The 21,460-nt window shown below is 42.8% G+C and overlaps 1 protein-coding gene across 1 annotated transcript in view; it reads left to right on the top strand.

Moving 5' to 3' along the window:
- Nucleotides 1–20,608, top strand: part of si:dkey-237h12.3 (teneurin-3) — a 73,881-nt gene extending 53,273 nt beyond the window's left edge. The window contains exons 20-26 of the mRNA XM_064955851.1: nt 2,360–3,234; nt 5,184–5,359; nt 5,744–5,979; nt 7,099–7,395; nt 12,881–14,492; nt 14,750–14,880; nt 18,969–20,608. Coding sequence (XP_064811923.1) covers nt 2,360–3,234; nt 5,184–5,359; nt 5,744–5,979; nt 7,099–7,395; nt 12,881–14,492; nt 14,750–14,880; nt 18,969–19,721 — 4,080 coding nt within the window. The 3' untranslated portion in view covers nt 19,722–20,608. The remainder of the gene's footprint in view (nt 1–2,359; nt 3,235–5,183; nt 5,360–5,743; nt 5,980–7,098; nt 7,396–12,880; nt 14,493–14,749; nt 14,881–18,968) is intronic.
- The last annotated feature ends 852 nt before the right edge of the window (nt 20,609–21,460 follow it).

A 21,460-nucleotide genomic window follows, 5' to 3' on the forward strand; every position in this document is an offset into this window, starting at 1 on the left:
AATTAATTAATTAATTAAATACAGTAGGGAAAGAGGTAGTTGTTTGGGCTAAATTATAGGTGGGCTATGTACAGGTGCAGTAATCTGCAATAAGCTGCTGACTGTTGGTGCTTAATAAAGCTAGTGAGGGAGATAAGTGTTTCCAGTTTCAGAGATTTTTGTAGTTCGTTCCAGTCATTGGCAGCAGAGAACTGGAAGGAGAGGCGGCCAAAAAAGAATTGGTTTTGGGGGTGACTAGAGAGATATACCTGCTGGAGCGTGTGCTACAGGTGGGAGATGCTATGGTGACCAGCGAGCTGAGATAAGGGGGGACTTTACCTAGCAGGGTCTTGTAGATGACATGGAGCCAGTGGGTTTGGCGACGAGTATGAAGCGAGGGCCAGCCAACGAGAGCGTACAGGTCGCAATGGTGGGTAGTATATGGGGCTTTGGTGACAAAACAGATTGCACTGTGATAGACTGCATCCAATTTATTGGGTAGGGTATTGGAGGCTATTTTGTAAATGACATCGCCAAAGTTGAGGATTGGTAGGATGGTCAGTTTTACAAGGGTATGTTTGGCAGCATGAGTGAAGGATGCTTTGTTGCGAAATAGGAAGCCAATTCTAGATTTAACTTTGGATTGGAGATGTTTGATATGGGTCTGGAAGGAGAGTTTACAGTCTAACCAGACACCTAAGTATTTGTAGTTGTCCACGTATTCTAAGTCAGAGCCGTCCAGAGTAGTGATGTTGGACAGGCGGGTGGGTGCAGGTAGCGATCGGTTGAAGAGCATGCATTTAGTTTTACTTGTATTTAAGAGCAATTGGAGGCCATGGAAGGAGAGTTGTATGGCATTGAAGCTTGCCTGGAGGGTTGTTAACACAGTGTCCAAAGAAGGGCCAGAAGTATACAGAATGGTGTCGTCTGCGTAGAGGTGGATCAGAGACTCACCAGTGGCAAGAGCGACCTAATTGATGTATACAGAGAAGAGAGTCGGTCCCAGAATTGAACCCTGTGGCACCCCCATAGAGACTGCCAGAGGTCCGGACAGCAGACCCTCCGATTTGACACACTGAACTCTATCAGAGAAGTAGTTGGTGAACCACGCGAGGCAATCATTTGAGAAACCAAGAAGGCATTGTATTGTGGTTTAAGGACCTCTATCTTTCAAGTTGCTGAGGCTTATTGTTGGGTATCTAGAAAAGTGTTTCCCAGGACTGCATATTGTTATTGCACTACACTAGCACATCTGACTCATATAAGTAAAATAACCACCAAGCCCTTGATTAGTTTAATCAGGTGTAATCAAAGTTCATGTAGTCAGCAACTGATTTTTCCTACCAAACAACATGACATTTCAGCATTTCAACAACTTTCCACAGATGTAAAAGAACGTGTCTCCAAAAATCTTCCCTTAACAATTGATAATGGTGCATGAAGAAGGCAATAAGTTACCTCCTTATGAACATAGCGCCCTGTCAGGAGGCAATAAGTTACATCCTCATAAACATAGTGCCCTGTCAGGAGGTAATAAGTTACCTCCTCATGAGCATAGTGCCCTGTCAGGAGGCAATAAATTACCTCCTCATGAACATAGTGCCCTGTCAGGAGGCAATAAGGTACCTCCTCATGAGGCTAAAACATTAACTCAATATAACGTTGTCTATCCTCTCAAACATCTCCACTCTATCCCCTTCCATTACATACAGTCTCTGACATGGTGCAAATGAATAATGAAGAAAATAAAACTAAGAAAGCTTTTATCATATTAAAATGGAATGGCGGGCCTCCATTACACACCATATATTTAGGGTCTCTGGAGGGGACGTTTCAGGAGTGGATTGGAGTCGAGAGTCAAACTCAACTTGGATTGGAGTCCCATACCTCTGCCCTTTACACCAAGGGGACATGCCAGAGAGCATTTCCATTTGTCTTATCGGAACCCTAATGGAGGCATGAAACCATCAGGCGGACTGGCCTGCATAGGACTAAACATGTCATCTTAAGTTAATTAAGGCACTTCAATGTTACAACCCAACACAGATATCCTTTTGGCTAGACTGTAGCATCCCAATGCATATTGTCCCCCATAAGAAGGCAGACTGGCAGGCTGGCATGCATGGCACAGCAGGCACAGAGACAGCCTTAAGGGCAAAATGCCTTATTATTAATCACTGTCTGGAAAGGACGATTAAGGATGTGTTTTCCCACAGTTTTTGACAATGCAGATGTCACACTGAAATATTTCAGAGATTGTAGACATTTCTAACGGGACAAGGTTGCCAATGTCACATTGGTGATGTGTAGATGGTTGACAGTCATGTTTTAATGCCATGTCTCTGTGAAGTGGTGCCTATAACAATTTCCCGATCTGCAGGTGCTCCTGGAGTGGCCTACCGACCTAGCGGTCAGCCCCATGGATAACTCCCTGTACGTCCTGGACAACAATGTGGTCCTACGAATCACTGAGAACGGGCAGGTCAGCATTGCAGCAGGCCGGCCCATTCACTGCCCTTTGGCCGGAATGGACCGTGGAGGTCAAAGGGCAGCACTGACGCCCCTGGAGTCTGCCATAGCCATCGCCGTGTCCTACCACGGCGCCATCTTCATCGCTGAAACTGACGAGCGGAAGCTGAGCCGAATCCGAACTGTATCCATCGATGGTGAAATAACCCATCTGGTGGGGTCGCCGTCCGACTGCGACTGTAAGAACGATGTTAACTGCGATTGTTACCAGACGGGTGATGGCTACGCCAAAGACGCCCGTCTCAACGCACCGTCCTCTCTTGTCGTGGCACCCGATGGCACCCTGTATATGGCAGACCTGGGCAACATCCGCATCCGGGCGGTCGGTAGGAACGGGCCTGCGTTGACCTCCAATGCCAACACCTTCGAGGTGGCGTCGCCGGACGCCCAGGAAGTGTACGTCTTTGACACCAATGGTACCCACCAACACACCGCCAGCCTCATGACGGGTGACTTGAAGTATACCTTCAGCTACAGCACGGAGAACGACGTAACCGCCATGACCGATAGCAACGGAAACACCCTGAGAATCCGCCGCGACCCTAACCGCATGCCTGTGCGCATAGTCGCCCCTGACAACCAGGTAATCTGGCTGACCATGGGGACAAACGGTGGGCTGAAGACCTTGATGGCTCAGGGCCAGGAACTGGTGCTGCTCACCTACCATGGTAACACTGGCCTGCTGGCTACCAAGACCTCTGAAATCGGCTGGACCACATTCTACGAGTGAGTATACAGAAGTAAGAGGGTCTGATTCCTGGAATGGCTGAATAGACCTTCACTTTTTGGGGTGATGAGAGTCTGACTAGATAATTATATTTGAGTAATATGAAGAAATAGTCATTGATCATAAGGTAAGCTAAATAAGTTACTGCTTTGCACTTAAAATGTACTTAAATTGATATTATACTCTGCTCAAAAAAATAAAGGGAACACTTAAACAACACAATGTAACTCCAAGTCAATCACACTTTTGTGAAATCAAACTGTCCACTTAGGAAGCAACACTGATTGACAATAAATTTCACATGCTGTTGTGCAAATGGAATAGACAACAGGTGGAAATTATAGGCAATTAGCAAGACACCCCCAATAAAGGAGTGGTTCTGCAGGTGGTGACCACAGACCACTTCTCAGTTCCTATGCTTCCTGTCTGATGTTTTGGTCACTTTTGAATGCTAGCGGTGCTTTCACTCTAGTGGTAGCATGAGACGGAGTCTACAACCCACACAAGGGGCTCAGGTAGTGCAGCTCATCCAGGATGGCACATCAATGCGAGCTGTGGCAAGAAGGTTTGCTGTGTCTGTTAGCGTAGTGTCCAGAGCATGGAGGCGCTACCAGGAGACAGGCCAGTACATCAGAAGACGTGGAAGAGGCCGTAGGAGGGCAACAACCCAGCAGCAGGACCGCTACCTCCGCCTTTGTGCAAGGAGGAGCAGGAGGAGCACTGCCAGAGCCCTGAAAAATGACCTCCAGCAGGCCACAAATGTGTCAGCTCAAACGGTCAGAAACAGACTCCATGAGGGCGGTATGAGGGCCCGACGTCCACAGGTGGGGGTTGGCCTTACAGCCCAACACCGTGCAGGACATTTGGCATTTGCCAGAGAACACCAAGATTGGCAAATTCACCACTGGCGCCCTGTGCTCTTCACAGATGAAGGCAGGTTCACACTAAGCACATGTGACAGACGTGACAGAGTCTGGAGACGCCGTGGAGAACGTTATGCTGCCTGCAACATCCTCCAGCATGACCGGTTTGGTGGTGGGTCAGTCATGGTGTGGGGTGGCATTTCTTTGGGGGGCCGCACAGCCCTCCATGTGATCGCCAGAGGTAGCCTGACTGCCATTAGGTACCGAGATGAGATCCTCAGACCCCTTGTGAGACCATATGCTGGTGCGGTTGGCCCTGGGTTCCTCCTAATGCAAGGCCTCATGTGGCTGGAGTGTGTCAGCAGTTCCTGCAAGAGGAAGGCATTGATGCTATGGACTGGCCCGCCCGTTCCCCAGACCTGAAGCCAATTGGGCACATTTGGGACATCATGTCTCGCTCCATCCACCAACGCCACGTTGCATCGCAGACTGTCCAGGAGTTGGCGGATGCTTTAGTCCAGGTCTGGGAGGAGATCCCTCAGGAGACGATCCCCCACCTCATCAGGAGCATGCCCAGGCATTGTAGGGAGGTCATACAGGCACGTGGAGGCCACACACACTACTGAGCCTCATTTTGACTTGTTTTAAGGACATTACATCAAAGTTGGATCAGCCTGTAGTGTGGTTTTCCACTTTAATTTTGAGTGTGACTCCAAATCCAGACCTCCATGGGTTGATACATTTGATTTCCATTGATCATTTTTGTGTGATGTTGTTGTCAGCACATTCAACTATGTAAAGAAAAAAGTATTTAATAAGAATATTTCATTCATTCAGATATAGGATGTGTTATTTTAGTGTTCCCTTTATTTTTTTGAGCAGTGTATTTTCATCTTGATGTGAAATTGGTGGCAGTCACAGTAACTTCCTTCACATTGACACATACTGGAAAATTTGCCCACAGTGTCATATTTTGACCCTTTGATGTTACTTCCATACTCTGAAAAAATGACACCATGCATCAATGGAAACATTCATGAATCATAATGATCACCTTTACATTAACTTCTCCATCTATCTTTCAGCTATGACAGCGAAGGCAGGCTAATGAACGTGACGTTCCCCACCGGAACAGTGAACAACCTGTACACCGACATCTACAGGGCCTTGACCGTGGACATTGAGAGCTCCTTGACTGAAGAGGAAATTAGCATTACCACCAATACCTCCACCATTCGTGCCTTCTATACATTGGCTCAGGGTAAGCCACACATCTCCTCCTCTCTGTCTTGCTAAAACAAGTACAAACAGTTCAGATGGCCATTTTGAAAGTAGTTATTTGTCATTGTTGCTTGGGTTGTCACGGCAATGTTGAGTAAGATTAAGTCATGTATCATTATGGGTGAGCGGTTTTGACAGAAGACAGTGTAAATGATTACTTCCTCAGTGTGTGGGGTGAGCAGAAACCTTGTATTGTAACTCTTTGTCCACTGTATTGAGCTATTTATTTAATTATTCCATTTGTTGTAGTTCTATTTTTTTGATATAGGTGGCAAGATTTCCCTGAGTATCCACAACAATGATTTAGAGTTACAATACTTAGTACAATGTTATCATTTATGACCCTGTCTTTTAAACATTTCAGATCAATGTAGAAGCAGTTATCAGGTTGGCTATGATAACTCTCTGAGGATCACCTATGCCAACGGAATGGACACCCACTACCAGACTGAGCCCCACATCCTGGCGGGCACTGCCAACCCCACCGTGGCACGGCGTAACATGAGTTTGCCAGGGGAGAGTGGGCAGAATCTGGTTGAGTGGCGCTTCCGCAAGGAGCAAACCAGGGGCAAAGTCATTGTTTTTGGGCGCAAGCTAAGGGTGAGTTTCACTTTATTATTCAGAGTTTCATTTATCTGTAAGACATGTTGTTCACTAATTTACTGTATATTAACTGTGACACTTACCTGAAGTGTAGATCTACAGCAAAATAATGTAAATGCCTCCCTGGATGCATCAATGATTAATCCTGGAGTTGCGTGTGAGATATGAGCATACCTGATTTCAATTAAATGCAGTAAAATAGTACCTGCTTCCAAATTCCCAATACCCTATACTGCCAGTGTTCTTCTCCAGAACCTGCCAATGAGATTTACAATTGACGTTATGAACTTAACTTGGGTAGTTACTTTCCTTAACAGCAATTTTGGGTTTAATCGTTTCTGAGCAAATGCCAGTGTCTCTCAGTTTAATGAAGCCCTTGAAGGAGCTGTTCATCTCCTCTCACTGACTGCCAAAGAGCGGCAATCACACTAAATGCTGTTTTTAGGGCACCAGACAAAATAATAAGTGCACTCTCCGTGACTCTGTGACTTATAAGTCTGTAGCATAGAATTAGGAATGAGACTACTAGAATTGACATGAACCTTCTTATGATGGTATACAAGGTCAGCCATTTTGGTAAGGGAGTTGGGAGCTACCTAGTCAATAATATGTCAAATTAACTGCCAATAAGCCAACATTTCATTCAAACAATGCAGTCAATGCATAGCCATACACAGGCTCAACAAGTTGTAAATGATATTGTACTGATATGGTATCATATTATAACACTTACAGCTTTCCAAGAAGACAACATTAAGACATTTATGGTATGCTTGCATATATTTTAGAGGCTATTTCTAAATCATATTGATATAAAACTTTTGTATACTGTATTTATAATTATATGACAATATTTTAGGTTGACAATAATTTTGCTATACAATTACTGATATATCATATGCCTTACATGTATTTTCCTACTTAAGAGAATGAAATGCATCACCTATGCCTCTACTGCAATTCGGACTGTTTGGATTTCTCCTAATGGCTGACATTTTCATACCATTCTGAAACTTTGAGGGTTTGTGACATAGCCCCTCTAGTAATCTAATATGATCTCTATGGTCTGTTGTTGTTTTGGCTTGGCTTTGATTCAATACACATACCAACTAATAGGTGAATGGACGGAACATTCTATCGGTTGATTACGACCGCACGCTGAGGATGGAGAAGATTTACGATGACCACAGGAAGTTCCTGCTGAAGATTATCTATGACGGCGCGGGCCACCCTGTGCTGTGGGTACCCAGCAGTAAGCTGCTTCCCGTGAACGTCAGCCGGAGCAGCAACGGTCAGATCAGTGCCCTCCAGAGGGGGCAGACCAGCGAGCGGTTGGAGTATGACGCTCAGGGACGCATTGTGTCCAGATTGTTTGCTGACGGGAAGACGTGGAGTTACACATACCTGGACAAGGTGAGGGTTGAAGTGATTCAATAAAAGGATTTGGTTTCTCCACTGGTCGCTCAGTGCACAACACAAATGGATGATGAAAGTAATTGTGTATTGGAATGCAGGCCCCATACACGCTTTGCTTAACTCTTCCCTGTTTTGGAGACTTGCGTGGATCTGGTACCGCTTCCGACTGATATTTTCGCTTAAAAATTGATATGTGGTCATCATAGATTGAAATGTATTGCATTAAAAAAAATATATATATTTAACTAGGCAAGCCAGTTAAGAACAAATTCTTATTTTCATTGATGGCCTAGGAACAGTGGGTTAACCGCCTTGTTCAGGGGCAGAACGACAGATTTTTACCTTGTCAGTTTGGGGATTTGATCTAGTAACCTTTCGGTTACTAGTCTAAACACTCTAACCACTAGGCTACCTGCTGTCCCTGCATTGGGCAGTAGCCCTGATTCTCACGGACACAGGAGTATGTGTCTTCTGCCTTTGTGAAGCAGGATGTGAAATCTGACACCACTTGAAGAGGAGCTGTCCCTCCTACCATTTCATTCGCTTTCCAACTGTCCATCAACTCCTGGCTGAAACCTACATCACAGCCACTTACATCGTAATGCAGCAGGAGAGAGTGATTTCGTTGCTGTAGTGCATTCAGAGATCGATTTATACCAGTAATCTAAAATAATTAATAGATTAAAAAATAAAAACGTTCTGTTTGTCATAGACGGACAATATTAATTTGAGATGAAAAGCGAGTTCCTATCTAGTTCAAAAAACCAAGATGGAGCTCTGTCAGACGTTCACAGTGATGGGGGCAGATGTTTTGATCAAGAGAGACCTTTAGAAAATATGTATCAATTTTACAGTTATAAGGAAGGTGAAATCTTATATTTAGTCATTTTTTAAATTGATTATACTATATATAGAACATACAGTGCCTTGCGAAAGTATTCGGCCCCCTTGAACTTTGCAACCTTTTGCCACATTTCAGGCTTCAAACATAAAGATATAAAACTGTATTTTTCTGTGAAGAATCAACAACAAGTGGGACAGATTCATGAAGTGGAACGACATTTATTGGATATTTCAAACTTTTTTAACAAATCAAAAACTGAAAAATTGGGCGTGCAAAATTATTCAGCCCCCTTAAGTTAATACTTTGTAGAGCCACCTTTTGATGCGATTACAGCTGTAAGTCGCTTGGGGTATGTCTCTATCAGTTTTGCACATTGAGAGACTGAATTTTTTTCCCATTCCTCCTTGCTAAACAGCTCGAGCTCAGTGAGGTTGGATGGAGAGCATTTGTGAACAGCAGTTTTCAGTTCTTTCCACAGATTCTCGATTGGATTCAGGTCTGGACTTTGACTTGGCCATTCTAACACCTGGATATGTTTATTTTTGAACCATTCCATTGTAGATTTTGCTTTATGTTTTGGATCATTGTCTTGTTGGAAGACAAATCTCCGTCCCAGTCTCAGGTCTTTTGCAGACTCCATCAGGTTTTCTTCCAGAATGGTCCTGTATTTGGCTCCATACATCTTCCCATCAATTTTAACCATCTTCCCTGTCCCTGCTGAAGAAAAGCAGGCCCAAACCATGATGCTGCCACCACCATATTTGACAGTGGTGTGTTCATGGTGATGAGCTGTGTTGCTTTTACGCCAAACATAACGTTTTGCATTGTTGCCAAAAAGTTCAATTTTGGTTTCATCTGACCAGAGCACCTTCTTCCACATGTTTGGTGTGTCTCCCAGGTGGCTTGTGGCAAACTTTAAACAACACTTTTTATGGATATCTTTAAGAAATGGCTTTCTTCTTGCCACTCTTCCATAAAGGCCAGATTTGTGCAATATACGACTGATTGTTGTCCTATGGACAGAGTCTCCCACCTCAGCTGTAGATCTCTGCAGTTAATCCAGAGTGATCATGGGCCTCTTGGCTGCATCTCTGATCAGTCTTCTCCTTGTATGAGCTGAAAGTTTAGAGGGACGGCCAGGTCTTGGTAGATTTGCAGTGGTCTGATACTCCTTCCATTTCAATATTATCGCTTGCACAGTGCTCCTTGGGATGTTTAAAGCTTGGGAAATATTTTTGTATCCAAATCCGGCTTTAAACTTCTTCACAACAGTATCTCGGACCTGCCTGGTGTGTTCCTTGTTCTTCATGATGCTCTCTGCGCTTTTAATGGACCTCTGAGACTATCACAGTGCAGGTGCATTTATACAGAGACTTGATTACACACAGGTGGATTGTATTTATCATCATTAGTCATTTAGGTCAACATTGGATCATTCAGAGATCCTCACTGAACTTCTGGAGAGAGTTTGCTGCACTGAAAGTAAAGGGGCTGAATAATTTTGCACGCCCAATTTTTTAGTTTTTGATTTGTTAAAAAAAGTTTGAAATATCCAATAAATGTCGTTCCACTTCATGATTGTGTCCCACTTGTTGTTGATTCTTCACAAACTTTACACACTTCACACACTTTATGTTTGAAGCCTGAAATGTGGCAAAAGGTCGCAAAGTTCAAGGGGTCCGAATACTTTCGCAAGGCACTGTATATAAGTCATGTCAAGTCTTATTCATACAGTTTTGTTGAATAGGAAATAGACCAAAAAAAATAGTTAATATTTAAATTTTTCTATCATATTTGTACTGTGTACTTATTAAGCTTGTGTCCTTGTGCCTATACCAGAAAGGTGAGATTTGACCCTTTCTTGGAGTATGCAGCATTACTATTATAGTTATTGTTTTTGGCCCTCTCATGATAAATAATTACTTTTGGGGATTACTTAGATTACATTTAGTTACTTTTCAGAGATTTTAAGCAGAACTTCTAAACCTCATACACACACCACACCACACCACACCACACACACACACACACACACACACACACACACACACACACACACACACACACACACACACACACACGGTACTTGCCTACATGTAGAGCTGCTCATTATGGTAACACCTCCACTTTAAGAACAGAACTCCTCGCAGAACTTCCCTAAGAACAGAACTCCTCACATAACAGCAGGGTAGCCTAGTGGTTAGAGCGTTGGTTTAGTAACCGGAAGGTTGCAAGTTCAAGGTACAAATCTGTCGTTCTGCCCCTGAACAGGCAGTTAACCCCCTGTTCCTAGGCTGTCATTGAAAATAAGAATTTGTTCTTAACTGACTAGCCTAGTTAAATAAATAACGAACATAACTCCTCACTGAATTTCCCAAAGAACATAACTCCTCACAGAACTTCCCTAAGAACATACAGTGAGGGAAAAAAGTATTTGATCCCCTGCTGATTTTGTATGTTTTCCCACTGACAAAGAAATGATCTATAATTTTAATGGTAGGTTAATTTGAACAGTGAGAGACAGAATAACAACAAAAAAATCCAGAAAAACGCATGTCAAAAATTTTATAAAATGATTTGCATTTTAATGAGGGAAATAAGTATTTGACCCCCTCTCAACAAAGATTTCTGGCTCCCAGGTGTCTTTTATACAGGTAGCGAGCTGAGATTAGGAGCACACTCTTAACTTCTTGCGTCGAGCAAGCTTAGACTCTCAAGCTTAGACTTTTGTTAACAACACTGTCATCTCAGATTTTCAAAATATGCTTTTCAACCATAGCTAAACAAGCATTTGTGTAAGAGTATTGATAGCTAGCGTAGCATTTAGTGTAGCATTTAGCTGGCAACATTTGCACAAAAACCAGAAAAGGATTCAAATAAAATCATTTACCTTTGAAGAACTTCGGATGTTTGCAATGAGGAGACTCTCAGTTACATAGCAAATGTTCAGTTTTTCCTGAAAGATTCTTTGTGTAGGAGAAATCGCTCCGTTTTGTACATCATGTTTGGGTACCAAAACAAAAACGAAAATTCAGTCATCAAAATGGCAAACTGTTTTCCAAATGAACTCCATAATATCGACTGAAACACGGCAAACGCTGTTTAGAATCAATCCTCAAGGTGTTTTTCACATATCTCTTCATTGATATATCATTCGTGGATGTCTACTTTCTCCTCTGAATCGCTTGGAAAAAGACGTGCAGTTGAAGATGACGCAACAATTTCGACGGAGGACACTGGGCGGACACCTGGCAAATGTCGTCTCTTATGGTCAATCTTCCAATGATATGCCTACAAATACGTCACAATGCTGCAGACACCTTGGGGAAACGATAGATAGGGCAGGCTCATTCCTTGCGCATTCACAGCCATATAAGGAGACAATGAAAAACAGAGCCTCAAAAATCCTGCTCATTTCCTGTTTGAAGTTTCATCTTGGTTTCGCCTGTAGCATCAGTTCTGGGGCACTCACAGACAATATCTTTGCAGTTTTGGGAACGTCAGAGTGTTCTCTTTCCAAAGCTGTCAATTATATGCATAGTCGAGCATCTTTTTGTGACAAAATATTGCTCTTAAAACGGGCACGTTTTTTTATCCAATAATGAAATAGCGCCCCCATAGATGTAAGCGGTTAAAGGGAGTGCTCCTATTCTCAGTTTGTTACCTGTATAAAATATACTGTATCTGTCCACAGAAGCAATCAAGCAATCAGATTCCAAACTCTTCACCATGGCCAAGACCAAAGAGCTCTCCAAGGATGTCAGGGACAAGATTGTAGACCTACACAAGGCTGGAATGGGCTACAAGACCATCGCCAAGCAGCTTGGTGAGAAGATGACAACAGTTGGTGTGATTATGCGCAAATGGAAGAAACATAAGAGAACTGTCAATCTCCCTCGGCCTGGGGCTCCATGCAAGATCTCACCTTGTGAAGTTGCAATGATCATGACAACGGTGAGGAATCAGCCCAGAACTACACGCGAGGATCTTGTCAACGATCTCAAGGCAGCTGGGACCATAGTCACCAAGAAAACAATTGGTGACACAACTACGCCGTGAAGGACTGAAATCCTGCAGTGCCCGCAAGGTCCCCCTGCTCAAGAAATTATAACATTTTTGACATGTTTTTCTAGATTTTTTTGTTTGTTATTCTGTCTCTCACTGTTCAAATAAACCTACCATTAAAATTATAGACGGATCATTTCTTTGTCAGTGGGCAAACGTACAAAATCAGCAGGGGATCAAATACTTCTTAAAATAAGTGAGATCACTTACTGGAAGGCTCAGCTGCAGAGACTTTTCCTCGTGCAAAACCATGCAGAGATTTCATTGCCCTCACTTGGCCCTCCTTGTGCTCATTACAAGACAGGGATAGGCCATGTCAACAAAGAAACACGAGGCACACTGAAAGCTTTAGGAGCTCAAGTAACCAATGACCCACTGAAAGCACTTCTAGCATCCAAAGTGCATTATGAATGAACTCTGAGTTGCCATGGATTTTAGGAGTCAGAAATAAACGTGTAGGTTTTATGCAATTGTTTAGGCTATTTTGTGAGCTGGTGGTGTGCATATATATTTATTTGTAGTCATAAAACAGCAATCATTAGTTTTTTCTCCCTTTTCTCATCTTTCCTCTAGTCGATGGTGCTCCTGCTCCACAGCCAACGTCAGTACATCTTCGACTTTGACTCTCAGGACCGGCTATCTGCCGTCACCATGCCCAGTGTGGCCCGCTACACCATGAACACAGTCCGCTCAGTGGGCTACTACCGCAACATCTTCCACCCGCCTGAGAGCAACGCTTCTGTAGCAGTGGACTACAGCGAGGATGGCCTCCTGCAGCGAGTGGTGCACTTGGGCACGGGCCGCCGGATCCTGTACAAGTACCGACGGCAGAACAAGCTAGCCGAAGTCCTGTATGACAGCACGCGGGTCAGCTTCACGTACGATGAGATGGCAGGCGTGCTGAAAACGGTCAACCTGCAGAGCGAGGGCTTCATCTGTTCAATCCGTTACCGCCAAGTGGGCCCCCTGGTGGACCGGCAGATCTTTCGCTTCAGCGAGGACGGCATGGTCAACGCCCGCTTTGACTACACCTACGACAGCAGCCTGCGCGTCACCAGCGTGCAAGGCGTCATCAACGAGACGCCGCTGCCCATCGACCTCTACCAGTTTGACGACATCTCCGGCAAGGTAGAGCAGTTCGGCAAGTTTGGCGTTATCTACTATGACATCAACCAGATCATCTCCACGGCCGTCATGACTTACACCAAGCACTTTGACGCCCACGGCCGGATCAAGGAGATTCAGTACGAGATCTTCCGATCCCTTATGTACTGGATCACCTTCCAGTACGATGACGTGGGACGATGCTCCAAGAGGGAAATCAAGATTGGGCCATTCGCCAACACCACCAAATACGGCTATGAGTACGACGTAGATGGCCAGCTCCAGACGGTCTACCTCAACGACAAGATCATGTGGCGCTACACCTACGACCTGAACGGCAACCTCCACCTACTGAACCCAGGCAACAGCGCCCGCCTGCTCCCCCTGCGCTACGACCTCCGCGACCGCATCACCCGCCTGGGAGACGTGCAATACCGCATGGACGAGGATGGCTTCCTCCGGCAGCGAGGTTCCGAGATCTTCGACTACAACTCAAAGGGCCTCCTGGTACGCGTATACAGCAAGGGCAACAGCTGGACCATCCAATACCGCTACGACGGCCTGGGCCGGAGGGTGTCTACCAAGAACAGCCTGGGGCAGCATCTGCAGTACTTCTATGCAGACCTGAGCTACCCCAGCAGGATCACCCACGTCTACAACCACTCCAGCTCTGAGATCACCTCCCTGTACTATGACCTGCAGGGACACCTGTTTGCCCAGGAGATCAGCAGCGGAGAGGAGTACTACATCGCCTGTGACAACACCGGAACCCCTCTGGCCGTATTCACCAGCAATGGCCTCCTGATCAAGCAGGTCCAGTATACGGCGTATGGGGAGATCTACTTTGACTCCAACCCGGACTTTCAACTGGTGCTGGGGTTCCACGGGGGGCTCTATGACCCACTGACCAAATTGTTGCATTTTGGTGAGAGGGACTATGACATTATGCCCGGGAGGTGGACTGTGCCTGACATCAACACCTGGAAACGAGTGGGGAAAGAGCCAGGTCCTTTTAATCTCTACATGTTCAGAAACAACAACCCCATCAGCAAAGTACATGAAGTGAGAGAGTATGTCGCAGGTAAGATATTTATTGTCACTTATATTCGACTTAGTAACATTTAATGTGCACGTCGTGTAAACATGTTATTTAAATGTGCTATTCAAATGTTGAAATCTTTGTACATACTTAAACTGGTAATGCATGCAATCATGCCAGGTAATTCATTACAACTAAGACATTCATTACTTATGATAAAACATTACCATATTTTCTATTTTGACATAACCACGTCATTAAATATTTAGTATGACCTTGATCTTATTTGTCCCATGTAGATGTGAATAGCTGGCTGGTGACCTTTGGGTTCCATCTACACAACACCATTCCTGGCTACCCAGTCCCAAAGTTTGATCTGACCCACCCATCTTATGAACTGAAGAAGAGCCGGCTCTGGGATGATTTACCGGTTGGTTTCATATTTTACATTATTTCAATCACTCCTTTATTGTCCTGCTATTTGTGATCCATATATTAGAGAACTGTAAAGTAAGCATGTTGAACTATTTAAAAAAATGATGTAACCTTTATTTTACCAGGGAAGACGTATTGAGACCAAGGTCTCTGTTTCAAATGTGCCCTGCACAATACAACATGCAATACACAAAATATACATATATACAGTATTCACATTAAAATACAAAAACACAGTCATGGGAAGCACAAGTAAAATGTCACAAATCACCAAGAAAACAGTTATATTCCTTCACAAATAATTCCCCAATCAGTACTCTAAACCTCCCAATTGGCACCAGAACATTAGCTGAAATGTATTTAGATTTTTTTTCCCCCAGCAATACAGTGCATTAAAACTAAAACTAAAAGCAGATTTACCTAGCTTGGTTGCCTAGAGTTAACCAGTCCTTTGAACGAGTTAGGCAACTCGGGTGTCTATACTTCAACAGCAAAGTTAGATATGCAGTGAACAAAAACATGGAAATGTCTGCTTATCCAAAATTACAACCAACTGATTGCAGCATTACTGCAAAAATGGAGGACGCAAGTGGAAACGGAAGAAGTTAAGGAACTTGTCTGTCAGCCTTGCATTAAAGACCAAATATTGGCTGAAGGAAATTGTGATAAATACAAACGTATACCAGTTTAATTTAAGGACTAAAACATTTACAGCTGCGCCATACAGGTTGAAAAAATAGTTTGGAGAAGATATTTGATGTACCGATTCTATGGCACATGGTTTATGAATATAATATGACACATGTTTTTTTGTATTATATCAATTATTATACAACATTCTTGCAACCAATAGAATGTTATATACAGTTGAAGTCAGTTTACAAACGCCTTGGCCAAATACATTTAAACTCAGTTTTACACATTTCCTAACATTTAATCCTAGTATAAATTCCCTGTTTTAGGTCAGTTAGGTTCAACACTTTATTTTAAGAATGTGAAATGTCAGAATAATAGTTGAGAGAATGATTTATTTCAGGTTTGATTTCATTCATCACATTCCCAGTGGGTCAGAAGTTCACATACACTCAATTAGTATTTGGTAGCATTGACTTTAAATGGTTTAATAACTTGGGTCAAACATTTCGGGTAGCCTTCCACAAGCTTCCCACAATAAGTTGGGGGGAATTTTGGCCCATTCCTCCTGACAGAGCTGGTGTAACTGAGTCAGGTTTGTAGGCCTCCCTGCGTGTACATGCTTTTTCAGTTCGGCCCACATATTTTCTTAGTAACAGGGTCAGGGTTTTGTGATGGCCACTCCAATACCGTGACTTTGTTGTCCTTAAGCCATTTTGCCAAAGTATGGAAGTATGCTTGGGGTCATTGTCCATTTGGAAGACCATTTACGACCAAGCTTTAACTCCCTGACTGATGTCTTGAGATGTTGCTTCAATATAGTCACATCATTTTGCTGCCTCATGATGCCACCTATTTTGTGAAGTGTACCAGTCCCTCCTGCAGCAAAGCACCCCTACAACATGATGCTGCCACCCCCGTGCTTCACGGTTGGGATGGTGTTCTTCGGCTTGCTAGCATCCCCCTTTTTCCATCAAGCATAACAATGGTCATTATGACCAAACAGTTCTATTTATGTTTCCAAAAAGTATGATCTTTGTCCCCATATGCAGTTACAAACCGTAGCCTGGCTTATTTCTGGCAGTTTTGGAGCAAGTGGCTTCTTTCTTGCTGAGAGACCTTTCAGGTTATTTCGATATAGGACTCGTTTTTACTGTGGATATAGATACTTTTGTACCTGTTTCCTCCAGCATCTTCACAAGGTCCTTTGCTGTTGTTCTAGGATTGATTTACACGTTTTGCACCAAGTACGTTCATCTATAGGAGACAGAACGCGTCTCCTTTCTGAACGGTATGTCGGCTGCTTAGTCCCATGGTGTTTATACTTGCGTACTATTGTTTGTACAGATGAATGTGGTACCTTCAGGTACCAGACTTGTGGAGTTTTTTTTCTGAGGTCTTGACTGATTTCTTTTGATTTTCCCATGATGTCAAGCAAAGAGGCACTGAGTTTGAAGGTAGGCCGTGAAACATCCACAGGTACACCTCCAATTGACTCAAATGATGTCAATTAGCCTATCAGAAGCTTCTAAAGCCATGACATCATTTTCGGGAATTTTACAAGTTTTTTAAAGGCACAGTCATCTTAGTGTATGTGAACTTCTGACCCACAGGAATTGTGATACAGTGAATTTTAAGTGAAATAATATGTCTGTAAACAATTATTGGAAAAATTACTTGTGTCACGCACAAAGTAAATGTCCTAACCGACTTGCCAAAACTGTTGTTTGTTAACAAGAAATTTGTGGAGTGGTTGAAAAATGAGTTTTAATGACTCCAACCTAAGTCATGTAAACTTCCTACTTCAACTGTTTGTGGGCGATACAACCATTCCAGCTCTGCAGATTTAGCTGCGAATAGACAGAATCATTAGATCACTTGTTTTGGTGCTGCCCATATGTAGCTGGTTTTTGGCCCCGGATTCGGGAATGGCAGAAAAAGTTGAACATTTACTTGAAGCTAACTCTACAAATCTGCAAATAGATCTTCTGGGTGATTTGAAAAGTTGTGGTCAATCAATCAATAATGTAATAATACTCTTAGCAAAAACTGTTATCTTTCATTTACAATCTGTAGAAACTATGAGAATAGAAAGATTCAGAACTTTTGTGAAGCATCACAGCGGAAAATATACTGTATGGCAGCTAGAAATCAAAACTGGATGGTCTTCAGAGAGGGATGGTAGGGGTAGAGAGTAGCTGAAAGGTGGGACTAAAAGCAAACAATAGATAACAAATGTAAAATATAGTGTTTCCACAAAATGTATATAGTATGTATAAGCAGGAAGTAGAAACCTAAGTATTTTTGTCCATTCGTTTACTCCAATTAAGGGTAGGTAGGGTTAGGGAAAATATATCTAAAAATGTTTTATTTATATATACAGTACCAGTCAAAAGATTGGACACACTTACTCATTCCAGTGTTTTTCTTTATTTGTTACTATGTTTTACATTGTAGAATTATCATGAATACATCAAAACTATGAAATAACACATATGGAATCATGTAGTAACCAAAAGAAGTGTTAAAAACAAAATATATTTTGTGTTTTAGATTCTTCAAGGTAGCCACCCTTTGCCTTGATGACAGCTTTGCACACTTCTGGCATTCACTCAACCAGCTTCATGAGGAATTATTTTCCAACAGTCTTGAAGGAGTTCCCACATATGCTGAGCAGTTGTATATGGGGGATTGGAAATGATGCAGACAATTTCTTTGATAGAAGCCACAATTTATCTGCAATATTAAAGATGATCTAGATAAGACATACGTTTATGAAGTAGGGCCTTGTAAGAACACAGGGAGTAATGTAGAGATCTAAAAGAGCATAGTTGTTTGCTGTATGAATATCAACCACTATGACAAACACGCAGTGGAAAAAGAAACATGTAAAAAAGAAACAAGAATCCATACATGTTAATTTTTGTTTTAGGTTGGTAATTGGTATCACATTTAATTGGACAGCGTTTTCATAGGAAGAAGTACAAATTGGTTTCCATTTATAATTTAATTCATTTGGCACAGTAGCAAATAACTTATCTAGAACTTTTCATTTATTGTATCCAGTTTATGTTTTCTGCTGTCCAAGACAATGTGTTATATTTGCCCTTGCAGTACACTTTCATAACACAGATATAATTATACTGTACTTGTAATAGAAATTCATAAGAAATACATAGACATTTATACACACTACATATGTGACATTACCACTTGTCATTGTTAACATAATCATTATTCAATGCTTACTAAGCTGTCAAGAATTGCCTAGTAATCATTATATGATAAAAATCCACAATGGCATTTGACCTTGTTGTAGCTTTATCTCACTTCCTGGTAATACAATTATCTTGCAGGCACTGTTTGACGCCTGATTCTGCTCATGAATGGACTGCAGTGTGAAGATCTGCCATGCTCAGACATTAACGTTTCACTGCATTCTCTTCACAGTCCATCTCTGGGGTCCAGCAGGAAGTTACCAGACAGGCGCATGCCCTCCTAACATTTGAGCGGCTGCCGGAGGTCAATGCGTGCCGAGGCCGCCGAGGCCAAAAATCTTGGTTATGGTTTTCAGCCGCCCAGTCCCCTATCGGTAGGGCCGTCATGTTTGCCATCTACAAGGGCACCGCCCACACTCACACGCTCAACGTAGCCAACGAGGACTGCATCAAGGTGGCCACCGTCCTCAACAATGCCTTCTACCTTGAAGACCTGCACTTCACTGTGGAAGGCTGCGACACTCACTACTTCGTCAAGCCCGGCTTGCCCGACGGCGACTTGGCGACACTGCGTCTCACCAGCGGCCACAAGACCCTGGAGAACGGTGTCAATGTCAGCGTGTCCCAGTCCACCACGGTCATGGACAGCCGGACTCGGCGCTTCGCAGATGTGGAGTTGCGGCGTGGGGCGCTTGCGCTGCATGTGCGCTATGGCTCCACGGTGGACGAGGAGAAGGCCCGCGTGCTTGAGTTGGCCCGCCAGAGGGCGTTAGTGAGTGTGTGGGCCAGGGAACAGCAGAGGGTGCGCGATGGCGAGGAGGGCGTCCGCCCATGGACAGAGGGAGAGAAGAGGCAGCTCCTGAGCAATGGGAAAGTGCTAGGGTACGACGGGTACTACGCACTTTCCATCGAGCAATATCCGGAGTTAGCGGACAGCGCTAATAACATTCAGTTCCTACGGCAAAGTGAAATAGGGAAAAGGTAACTAACTATTGTGCACTTGCTGCCAAAAAGACTTTGAATGGCCTGTTTCAATAGAGGCGTGGCGACAGTGGGAACGAAAGCATCAATAGTGGCATGGCCAAAGATTAAATATAGCTATGTCCGAGTGGGGTGTGTGTTTTTGTAAATCATATGTGATCGAAAGCAATGCTGTGCAATGCTGTTAAACAGGGGACTACTACAGAGTAAATGTATAACTACGCCAAACCTTAATATGGGCAGTGACAAGATGTACCTCTGTAGCACAAACTGATTGGACTGTTGACTCTCAACCAGGAGCCAGGAGATATAGTAGTGTTTTGGGAAATATTTAGTCTTTTTTTGTCTCTGTTTTTTACTTAGTGTTGTCTGCTTAAAATTAAAAGAAAGTATTTAAAGGTGAAATGAAATGTTTACATACGCATTATATCTGCACTTCTCTGGAAATATGATGTATGAATTTTTACTCCTCAATAGGCAATGTCCATTACCAGATGTTTGTCTTGAATCGATGACCTTTCAATTTGAGGTTTCGTCTCACTCAGTGACCATCACACCTAACATGTCGGAATTGAGAAGCACTCCCTTTGATAAACCCTAACTCATACCCCTTTGTGTTGCTTTTAAAAAGGACATCATAACAAGTTACATGTTATACAAAATATTTGTTTTGTGTATCTGCCTTGGTAGGAGATCAGGGCAAAATATGTATGAAGGAAGTCTGGCACAGATACTTGTCTTGTCCAAGCACAGGAACACCATGTTTTGTAAATTATGATTTTTTATTGTTTTGTTTTCTATGAAATTGATTAACAGACCATTGATGATTATACCAAGTAATTTATGTTGTGTTTATACCTTGTAAATAAAATCTAAAACCTTTTTTTTATATATTTTTTGTATTATGTTACAGAAGAAACGATATTGAATATTGCATCATAAAAATGCGTCTTTGAATTATGACATTTAATTTAGAAGTCTCTGCAAGATTTTGTTGCATAAGGTATGAAATATCCTGTCAAAAAACAGTAAAAACAAAATCTATTTAAGGTGGTACAGACGATCACTGTATACCACATTCAGTGAAATATTTGCTCCTTGCGTGTTGATCACGCATAATGCCTTGTGACTTGGCCCCTGTCCAATAAATATTTAATGAACACAAATAATTAATGAACGCATATCCCCCAAACAAGTTTGTCCAAATATAGAATCCATACATGTTAGCAGCTATCATAACTTGTGTTTTGTATAATTAATAAGATCATGGATTAAAACGCTTTTGTTCGAGTCAGCCATTTTCATTTGTCATCTGTTCTAATGAAATGGTAGTACCGTAAAATACCAAGTCTTTACTAAAGATGTTTACTAAAGGCGTTTAGAAAGTGTTCAATGAGACCTTAATTTCCTAAATGTGTGCGCTAAAAAGATTAAGACGGCCAAATCCTGCTCCTTTTTGAAGTCAGCTGTTTGTAACAGTTGAATTGAATTATTTAAATTGTGACAGAACCGATTTGTGAGTGTAACAAACCAGGATTTTTGACAGGACAAGACCCCTTAACACTGATGGCTTCTATCAACTTCATAATCCTAGGGGTTCGGGGTAAATCGTCTTCGCTCTATACAATTCTGAACGGAAACACCAATTAGATTTTGGATTGTAATAATTGCTTGCCCTTCCTAATGTTATCAAAGCCTTGAGAGTTGTATCAGATCACAGGGCACAAACTCGGTAGAACAAGT

Source organism: Oncorhynchus masou, chromosome 32, assembly GCF_036934945.1.
Source record: "Oncorhynchus masou masou isolate Uvic2021 chromosome 32, UVic_Omas_1.1, whole genome shotgun sequence".
Lineage (NCBI taxonomy): Eukaryota > Metazoa > Chordata > Actinopteri > Salmoniformes > Salmonidae > Oncorhynchus > Oncorhynchus masou.